Source organism: Nestor notabilis, unplaced genomic scaffold (genome assembly GCF_000696875.1).
Source record: "Nestor notabilis isolate BGI_N333 unplaced genomic scaffold, ASM69687v1 scaffold8262, whole genome shotgun sequence".
Classification (NCBI taxonomy): Eukaryota; Metazoa; Chordata; class Aves; order Psittaciformes; family Psittacidae; genus Nestor; species Nestor notabilis.
The window spans coordinates 63,037-73,180 of record NW_009919710.1 but is presented as its reverse complement, the minus strand read 5'-3'; the positions used below and the strand labels follow the sequence as shown (position 1 = coordinate 73,180).

General features: G+C 45.8%; 1 protein-coding gene across 1 annotated transcript in view; it reads left to right on the top strand.

The window, feature by feature from the left end:
• Positions 1-635: 635 nt before the first annotated feature.
• The window catches only part of LOC104402462 (brain-specific angiogenesis inhibitor 1-like), a gene marked incomplete at its 5' end in the record, with an annotated part of 67,253 nt that continues 57,744 nt past the window's right edge, over positions 636-10,144 (top strand). The window contains 2 exons of the mRNA XM_010010347.1: positions 636-739; positions 8,318-8,420. Of these exons, the coding sequence (XP_010008649.1) occupies positions 636-739; positions 8,318-8,420 (207 nt within the window). The remainder of the gene's footprint in view (positions 740-8,317; positions 8,421-10,144) is intronic.

Here is a 10,144-nt window from a genome sequence, read left to right as displayed (position 1 = left end):
AACCATCCCACCCCAGATTTTCCAGTAAGGAGCCTTGCTTTGTGTAGTAATGTAAGAGTAGTGAAGTGATGGATGCTATGACTTGATGCTGGGTCCCTGGGGAGGATATACATCTTGGTTTTTCTTTGCTTGCTTCGTCTCCTCCTCTTCCTGCTGGGTATTTGTAGTCAGTGGAAGATTTTCACCATGGTTTCATCCTCCAGCCTTCATCACCACCATTCCCAGAAGAGCTTATTTGTAACGGGTCTAGTGTAGGCACTGCCTTCTGCTGTTGCCTCATTAGTTATCTTCCTGCCTTCACACTGGACTTGAAGGGCTTGATCCTCCTTTTGCAACCAACATCTTTTATGCACCTTCCTCGACATGGGTATCAGAGTTGTCACCCAGACTTAGCACTTATGTGTGTGGGAGCAGAATCAGGTCCCCAGAAAGGAATGGGTCAACCAGAAATAGATCCTGGTGTTCTCTCCTCTTTATTTATACGTACTGTGCATGTGAAAATCAGGTGAGTTGACACACAGACAATTAGGAGGAAAGTTCTTGCCATGAAATTGAGCTGATCCTGAGCATCTTCTTGGGTCTGTGGGTTCTTTTTCTTTCCTTTTTTTTTTAATGCCTTACTTTCTCTCTTTCAGAACATGGAAAAGGTGCTGGTCCCTTCTGTCACATTAATTGTAGGCTGTGGAGTATCTTCGCTGACACTTTTGCTGTTGATTATCATTTATGTCTCTGTTTGGAGGTATGGCTTTCATTCTCTTCTCTTCTTGTTGGGGGAAGTAACTTGTCTTTTGATCTACATGGATCCTGGAGGTTTTCCTCTCTAATTTTGGGTATCTGGTGCCTGAGGAAGAACCATTTGGTAATGAGTGGGTCCTGCAATAAGTCATTATGGTGGCTCAGTTGGCATTATTCATCCCTTTGAGTGCCAGAGAAATTAGTACAGTACAATTAGAGCCATGACCCCATGTAGTGGCATTGTTCCATTTTCAAAAGCCGCGTGCTGGTTTAGATGCCTTTGTATACCCCAGGAAACCTTGTTCGTGGAGAAGTGGACACACACTGCCTCCTGGTATTGCTCCAAGGTATTCCCGGCTGGGTCTTTGATAACATCTAAACATCTGTGACCCGTTATGAAAACATCTGGCCTGAAGAAATGACAGCACTTTTCAGGAGCTTTAAGGATGATAAATCACATGGTCTAAATAACTTGCCAACCTCTTAGCTATGTGCTGCCTTTAGCTTCTGATGCATATGGGATTCCTCACTACATCCCATTGCAGAGAGCTCCTGTACATCTATAAGCAGGTCAGGTGTAACCTTAAATTACATTATTTATAGAGGCTGAACTGATTTGGTAGCAATGTTTTATTGAACAAAGGCCCATATTGGTCCATGCCCCTGGTAGATATGTTTTGGTGGACTATATAAGCTGAAGGAACCAAGGTGTGCAAAGGTTTCTCGCCCTATACTGCATTGAACAAGGTCTGAGTTTATATACGAGACCCACACCTTTCCTTAACCCATGGCAAACATGCTGAGAGCTTCAGGACTCTAAGCTAAATAAACCCAAGAAAATCAGAAGCAGGTGCATGACTGTGAAATTGAAATGAAGCAGCTACAAAGAATATACTGTTTAGATATTACTGGGGACCCTTTTGAGAGAAGGGATCAATCTGAGGCTCTTATTCCATCAATTGATTCTCTCAATAGGAAGGAAAGGGTTAATTTAGTTGAGAGTTGTGATTTGAGATAACTTTTTTCTACCTTTTGATGTAGGAAAGAAACAAGAGAGTAAAAAATGGGCAAAAATGCATCTTTTTTTGTTGATACTGTGACAGTGCATAGTGGCTAGTTAATTATGGCAAGTGCTACGAGCTGAAGACTGATCATAATAACATTTATCTAGAACTCAGGTTTTTCCGTGCCTGGGGTATCATTGGATGTGCTCAAGTCCTTGTCCTCTCCTGCTTTTCCTAAGGCTGGGCAACACTGGGCAGCGCTGGTAGGTGACTTACTGGTGTCACTGGTGTCAGGATCAAGTGGAAAGTTAGGCTAGAAGACTAAAGAGCAAGTGTTCGAGCCTCACCCTCTCTTTCCTATCAGAAACAAGTTCAGGATCTGAAAACCAAGTTCAGACACGAGGTTGAATAAGTTTGGAGCATGCCAGAGTCATTTGGAATAACACCACGATGTATTGTCTTCCAGGAGTGTGCCCCTCAATATTAACTCTTATTGAGGACAGTAAAGTTAATTGCCTGCCCTGTTTCAAATACACTCTCTTTAATTTCACATTCCAGCCTTTGTGTTATGCCTATGCCCAAAATGATCAGCATGAACAGGGGGGACATGTTTATGGGAGGCTTGAATGGGCATTTCTGAGCTAGCCAAGGATGGACATGCATTTCCAAGTGATCCTGAGACCAGCTATATCTTGGTTAAAGGGCTCTCTATCCTAAGTCTCTCTGTGTAAATATCTGTAAAGCATGATCAAGTGATCTCTAGAATTTCTCTTTGGTGCGCTGAGTTTGTTCCATCCCTTCTCTGTAGATCATGTTTCCATGTTTCCTGAACTTCACAGCATTCCCGTGGCTGAGCCCTGAGCACTCTGTGTGTCCTTTTTATTTTAGGCATAGCTTCTGGACATGAATGTGCTGTCCTTTTAATGGTCTCAGGAACATCATATTCAAGTCAACATTACCTCCTGGCTCCCACTTTGTTTTGCCCTAGATGTTATACAGTGTGATAGACAACAGCTGGAGGAATGCTTAGAAGTGGTATCAGCAGTATTATTCCAGCTGTTGTTGCTAAAATACAGGAGTATAAAGTGGTTCTTTTTCACTATGCAGGGAAGAAACTCCTTATGCCCTATCTGCCTGGTCTTCTGTGGAGAGCACTCAGCAGAGCTCAGCTGTTTCAGGGAGCTTTGGCTGGGAATTTTCCCATTCAGACCTCTGGACAAAGGCATTTGGAGCATGCATGCATGGACTCAGCTTGAGTATGAAACACTTCTGATGAATAAGCTCGCTGAGGCTGACAGTCTGGAAGCATTCCCAGATTTTTGCCCAGCTAGGGTTTGTTTATACATGGGGAAGCAGAAAGAAAGGATGCGGGAAGAAAGAGAAAAAGGAACCTGCTAAAGAAAAGGGGGCAGAGTAAAAGAGAGGTGATCCCAGCTTTTGGGCTGCATATCAGAGAGGAAGTGAATTTCCCCTCCCCTTCCCATTCAAACCCTCTGAATAATGGTTGCTTCTCAGTGGCACCTACTCAGCCATCGGCATGAATGGCATGAGCTTTCTGATGCAAACGATCACTTCAGACCCAGCCAACTTGGCACAGCGTGGTTGAAAACTGGAAGTTGTTTCTGTTTGACGGCTGTTGGTGGCCTGTTGGTGGACTCACTCCAGTTCCCAGTAGACAGATGGCTACAAAATCTCTGCTGCAGATGGTGCATCTCTGGCCTGATTAGCAGGCTGGACAGAGAGGTCAGTGACACAGTGGGCCATAGAAGCGGAGTGACCTTGTTATCTGTTGGTGATGGCTGTCCCGGGTCACAGCTGGAGACAGGATCTGTGTTGCGAGCCACGTGCTGCATCACTCATGCAGAAAAAGAGGGGGAATTGAGAGAAAAATATCTTCCCTCTTGAAAACTGACATGAAAATGAAAAACGAGGGAGAAAAGGAACTGTTCAAGGGTCAGAACGGGTGAAATAAATTTGTCCCTTTAAGTTTTGGGTTGTGCCACTGCTTTCAAGCAGCTCCTTGAAATGTTGGTATTTCAGGAGTGCCCCAATGTGTTTTCCATCCCGGAACTCATTGCAGCTCAGCAGCCTCTGGAGTGAGTGACCTTTCCCTAGCATGGAGATCAATGCTTGCTATCGAATAGCTCTTCCACCAACCCATCAGCATGTGGGGCATGGCAGACCTTTTCCAGTGAATGCTGCATTGCTGAAAGACGTCAGCGGGAACTTTTCTCACTCCCTGCCCGTTGAAGCCTGAGGATTGATTTAGTGCTTGTCAATGAGCTCTCAAGGGGCTTTTAACACTTGCTTTAAACCCGGGAGCTCTGCCTTTATGGGAGATGCTGAGTTTCTCAGTGGCCCTGGCGGGAGGCAGCAGGAAGTGACTGTGCAGAGGATATGTGTACGCAGAGTGAGAAAGCAAGAGGTGACTCAGTGTTTGCAGAGAGGAAGGGAGCCTAATGGAGACAAAGAGACAGACTGTGGGGTTTTCCCACCTCCATCTGTCTCAGTCCGCACAGGGGCTTCCCCACATCTTCCAGGACCCAGGCCACAGCCGGCATTCCCTAAGTTTGCAGTGAGTTTTCCCCTGCTTTGGTGGCCGAGGACAGCATATCTTGAGAAGTAGGCATGAACCAACAAGGGAGTAGCAAGACAGCACCCTGGAGTAGCTCTGCCTTGGATGAAGATCTTCCCACTGGCAAACCCCATCAAGTTCTGTGTTGTTTTCCTCTCTGATTTCCTCACTTCCTTGGCCAGAGGATCTGGATAGCAATGGTGATTTCTTTCTGGGGAGTATCCTGCACTGGAGAATGGAAGGAGATGGAATGGAAGCATGGCAGGAAGCTGCCTTAGCACAACTGGGGATTTCTGACTGAGCTGAAGCATGGCAAGAAAATGTTTGGCACCCAGGTCAGGCTACCAAGGAGGACTATAGAACCATTGCCCAGGAATGCAGGACTGAAATAGGAAGGTCAGACCTCGGCTGCATTTCAAACTGGTAAGGGATGTGAAAGGCATCAAGAAGGGTTTCTGAAGGTATGTCAGATGTGTTGGCCCAGTGTTGAATGGGGCAAGTAGCCTAATGGAGAAGGAAATAGAAAAGGTGAAGGTACTCAGTGCCTTTGTTGCCTTGTTCTACTGGCAAAGACTGCTCCCAGGCATCCGAGTTCCTGCACTTAATGGCAGAATCTAGGGAAGAAAATACTACCCACAGCCAAAAAGAGAGCTGAGGGCCTTTTCTGCCAAGGAAGGTTGGATCAGATAATCCTTGAGGTCACCTTCCAACCTGGTTTTCTATGTTTCTGTAATTCTATGATTTAAGATGCTAGACATTTTCAAGTCCATGGGACCAAATGGGATGCATCAAGAGTGTTGAGGGAGCTGGCTGGTATTACAGTGGAGCCACTATTAATCATCTGGGGAGGTTCCTGATGGATGGAAGAAGGCAAATGTTAAACCCATCTTTAAAAAGGGCAAGGAGGAGGATCCAGACAACAACTGACTGGTCAGCGTACTCACAGCCCCTGAGAAGATTAAGGAGCAAGTAGTTATAAAGGTTATTTCCAGGCAAAATGATGGACAAGAAAGCAATTTGGAATAGACAGCACAGATATATTGAGGGCAGGTTGTGCCTGACTGACCTGTTTCCCTTTTGTGATGGGATGTCTGGTTGCATGGACCGTGGAGACAAGTAGGTGTTGTACGTTTTGACATTACAAAGGCCATTAATACAGTGTCCCATAATGTCTTTGTATCCAGACCAGGAAACTGTGCACTGCATTAGTGTCTTCCAAAGTGCCTTAGTAGGTGGATGGAGTTCATCCAGGCTTAAAGGGTAATGGTCAAAGGTTTGAAGTCTAATCAGGAGCTGCTTACTGGTTACATCTGATGCGGGTTGATACTATGGCCAATATTGTTTAATGTCTGCTTTAACAACCTGGACGATGGGGCAAAACACCCCTTCAGCAGGTCTGTGGATGACATTCAGTTGGGAAGAGTGACTGATATGCTGGGGAGCAGCACTACCATTCAGAAAGACCTAGCAGAAGGACATATGGTCTGGAGAAATGGTACAACAAAGAGAAATGCACAGTCCTACACCTGGGATGGAATAACTGCGTGGAGCAGGATGGGCTGGGGACTGACTGGCTTGGAAGTGCCTCCACAGGGGAGAGTCTGCAGGTCCTAGTGGGCAGCAATGTGGAAGTGAATCAGCAGTGCACCCGTGCAGCAACGAAGGCCAGCAGTAGTGGGCTATATAAGCAAGAATTTAGCCAAGAGATCAAGAGAATTGAATATTCTCCTCTGCTTGACACCCTTGAGGCTACATCTGGAAGGGATGTCAGCACATTGGAGCAAGTCCGGTGGATCCTTAGGGAACTAGAGAACATGTTGTGAATGGAAGCAAGGGGAACAGGACCTGGAGACGAAGAGGCTATTAAGGAGGAGTCATGGAGAAGTCAAACAGATTCAGCTAGTCTAGGGGCACCAGCTGCAGCAGGAAAAAGTCCAACTGGCTATAAAGAACAGTAATCCTTTACCATGAGAGCAGTTCAACAGTGTAAGAAGTCACCCAGGAGAGTTGGTGGCATTTCTGTTCTTGGTGATTTTCAAAACTTGATTGGACAAAGCCAGGAGGAAGCTGACCTGGCTTTGAAATTAGCCCGTTTTTAGGCAGAGATTGAACTGGGAACTTGAGAATTTCTCCTCCAAGTTCAATTATTCTGATTCTGTGATTCTACATGTTGCCAGCCCACATCTCGTACTTTGGAAGTTCAGGGATCTGGGGAGGAGGATGGACTCTCCATGGGCAGCATGGAGAAAGGAGAGGCCTGTTTAATGGGGGAAGAAGTCTGAAGACAGCTGGATTCCCTTATATTCACATTCAATCTATACTTATGATCAACTGATTTCTTACCTTTTTTGACCAGAGGAGACTGATGCCAGATAGATCTTAGTGTTGCTACACAGATTTATTAGATCTCACTCCCACCAGGACAGAGTCCAAATCTGCCTTTCTATTCCCTAGAAACTGCTGACTGGAGACTTATTTTACTTGTTTAGATTGATGGCTTAGTACCCTCCAGCCACAAATGGAATAGGATCCAGGTGATACACAGCATAGCATCGAGCCCAATGAAATGGCAAAATCTGGGATCAGATTGTCCATGAAAGCAACTAGAGGCTTGTTTTGCAGGCAGCAAACCCAGTTTCTAGCTGTGCTGTCTACAACCCCTAGTCTGTTGTGGGGTTGGATGAGTTTAAGGGAGAGCTACCTGTAAACCAGATCTCCAGCAGACTAAGCGTAAGTTCAGGTTACTTTGCATCAGTGACCAGGAAAGCAAATCCTCAAGGTTCACATTTGCCCGAAGGTAAAACTCCGAGAGAAATGAAAATCAAAGGTTTGGAGCCTTCAGTAGGTCTAAAGCACAGATTTACCCTTGGCAGAGCACACGTGCACTAACTCATCCTGCCCACCTAATCAGAAGCTCAAAACTCTGCAGCCAAAGCACGACCAACTCACTCTTGCTTAAATTAGTTAATGAAATTAAATTCCCAATATAAATAGTTGATGTGTTGGAATATAGGAAATAATCCTGCATTAGCCTCTGGGCATGAGCTGCTTGATTAATAGATCTGTGTCTAATTCCTCCAAGCATCAGCATCTACTCTTCACCCATCTGGTGTTCAGGCCGAACCACTGAGCTGGTTCACGTGTGTGAGCGCTGCTGTGGCTGGGTCCTGAGTTCAGTCCTTGAGGACTTGCACTTCTGCAATTCCCTTTTAATTTTATTAGGGACATAAAAGTGCCTTCAAAGAAATTTCCCTCCGCAGCCGGTGCTTTGAGTTAATCGGTGTGCACGTACCTCAGCAGTGAATTGATGCTGCGCTGCGCATCGCAAATCAGAAGTGACAAATAGCTTGTTCCTGCAAGGTGCTGAAGGCAACAGCTTCCTAATTTGGATCCCCAGTGCCACAGACCCACAGCTGCAGTTCTGTATTTGGCCTAGTTTTGAGAAGTGTTAAACCTCTCTGTCTGTAGGAGGGGAGAAAAAAGCCACAAGTACTTAGCACTTCAGGATGGGTTGTTAGGTTAAACAAAGGGGAATGCTGAATCACAAGCACTTTGTTGTGGAGGTGCATGCATTTGTAATCTGCTTTCATCGCCAGCATGCCTGTGGCTCTTCTTATTTGGGAATCTTTCCATGTGTTGCCTGTATGTTTTCTTTTAAGCTCTTTTTCAAGTCCCCTTTCAAGTAAGCAGAGCTGAAGAAGACTTGCAGAACTCTACTGGTTTAGGAGTGGCTCAGACTAAGGACCAGGCTGGCCACTAGTTTGTTGGCTCATGCTCGTAACTCCAAGCATTGATGGGGGAGGATAAAGAGATCTGTGGGCTGAGCATCCAAGCTCTCCCCCTCCCTTTTCCCCGTGTTCTTGTCTGTTTAACATACAAGATCTGCAGGAAATGGGCAATCTCTTACCATGGCCTTCTATAGAGCCTGGTTGATGCTTTCCAGAGGTGATGTAAAGCAAGTTTTAACAAGGTGGATCTCCCTCCTCGTCTTCTCTCACTGCAGGTATATTCGCTCAGAGCGCTCTGTCATTCTTATCAACTTCTGCCTTTCCATCATCTCCTCCAATGCCCTCATCCTGATCGGACAGACCCAGACCCGGAACAAGGTAGGACATCAGTTGAACTTTGTTTATTTGTTTTCTTTTCCCCCTGATTTAGCACTGACATAATCCATTCAGGCAGCACTTCCTCATTTTCCCTCCATCTGTTCATTAGCAACATGTCAAAGCCACGACTAAATGGCACATTTCAATGTTCTCGTGGAGAATTTCTGAGCATCCTCAGGGCTTTGATTCAACCCAATGTGGTATTTTTGACTATCTGCCTGGAGTAGCTGGCACATGGCACAGGAAAGAAACGTGGCTATTTGCAAAGGCTTTAAAATGTTTTATGTCCAAAAAATTACAAAGACAGACAGATTGAGAAAAGGCTTTAAAAAACCCACCCCAAACAAACAATATCTCTCAGCTTTACATTTATTTCTCCAGCAACTTTTATACTCGGAGCTTAAAGCGCTTCGCAGATGTTAATGAACACATCCACAAAACCACCTTTTGGGGGGCAGGAAGCGTTGCCAGATGCACTGTGATGCTGCAGAGCTGGGGACAGTGAGGGACTCACTGCAGATGAGTGGGACTCGAGCAGAAGAGGCATAGCACGTTTTGTCAAGCCACACGCACTGGTTGCACGTACATACCTTCCTACATCACAGACTCAGCTGGAGAGGCGTGTGCTGCCTGCATGACCTTCCTCCAGCTAAAGCACTTTCAGGCTCCCTGCTGGTGTCTGGCATAACAAATCACTGCTTAACGTTAATGCCGGAGAGGGACTTTTCATCAGTAGTGATAGGACAAGGGGGTGATGGGTTCAAACTGAGACAGGGGAAGCTCAGGTTAGATCTAAGGAAGTTCTTTACCGTGAGGGTGATGAGGAGCTGGAACGGGTTGCCCAGACCTTATGATTAATGTTTTCCTGTCATTCTCCAAGTGCTTCAACCCTCCTAACTCCACTAAGCAGAAGAGCGTGGCAAGAAGTTTCCTTCACTACTCTTGCTGCCAAAATCTCACTCAGAAATCAAAATGTAGGTTTTAATTAACAGTAACCAGTGACCAGCCAATTTTTTCCAGCCTCTGCTTTGGCAACCAGAGCATGCTGTCACTTCTGGAAGTGTTTCTGCAGAGAAGCCCTGAGGTTTAATGAATCGCAGGGATTCATTTCTAAGGAGGACCTTTCAGGTTAAGGGTACTTCGTGTAAGGAAAAGCTTTATAGCTGCTTGAGTCATATGTGTGTAGAGAAGTGCAGAGCCATGCAGCCAGCCAGCCCTGCTCCTATTCAACAGTGCCCTTCAGGAACTAACTTTGCAAAGCAGAGCTGTCTTTCATGGCAAACATGGTTGGCAAGAGGTGGAAAAAGGGTGAGCTAAACTCTCACTTAGTCTGAGTGCGTTGTCTGCAACCCTAAGTGTGTGCTAGGAGCTTCTTTCCATAGGAAGACATACAGATGGATGCTCAACATGGCAAATCATGTCCGGACCCCCTCTTTGCTTATTCTTCTTCACCCCAGGACAGGAGGTGGATGTTTTCCCCCTCTCCTACCCCCTTCAGAGCACAGTTGTGAGCCCAGGTTCTCCCTTGTGCTTTTTCTCACACGACTCTGGGTGTTCACTGTTAGTGGGGATTCAAAGCTCCCGGCTGCGATTGCATGAGGCAGATTAGCTCTTTGCACATACATATGCATGAAACACCATAAATAGAAAGGTTATTCTTGGATTTCCTCTCAGCCATCTAGTAAACAGTCTCTAGCAGGGAACAGAGAAAGAAAACTATACAG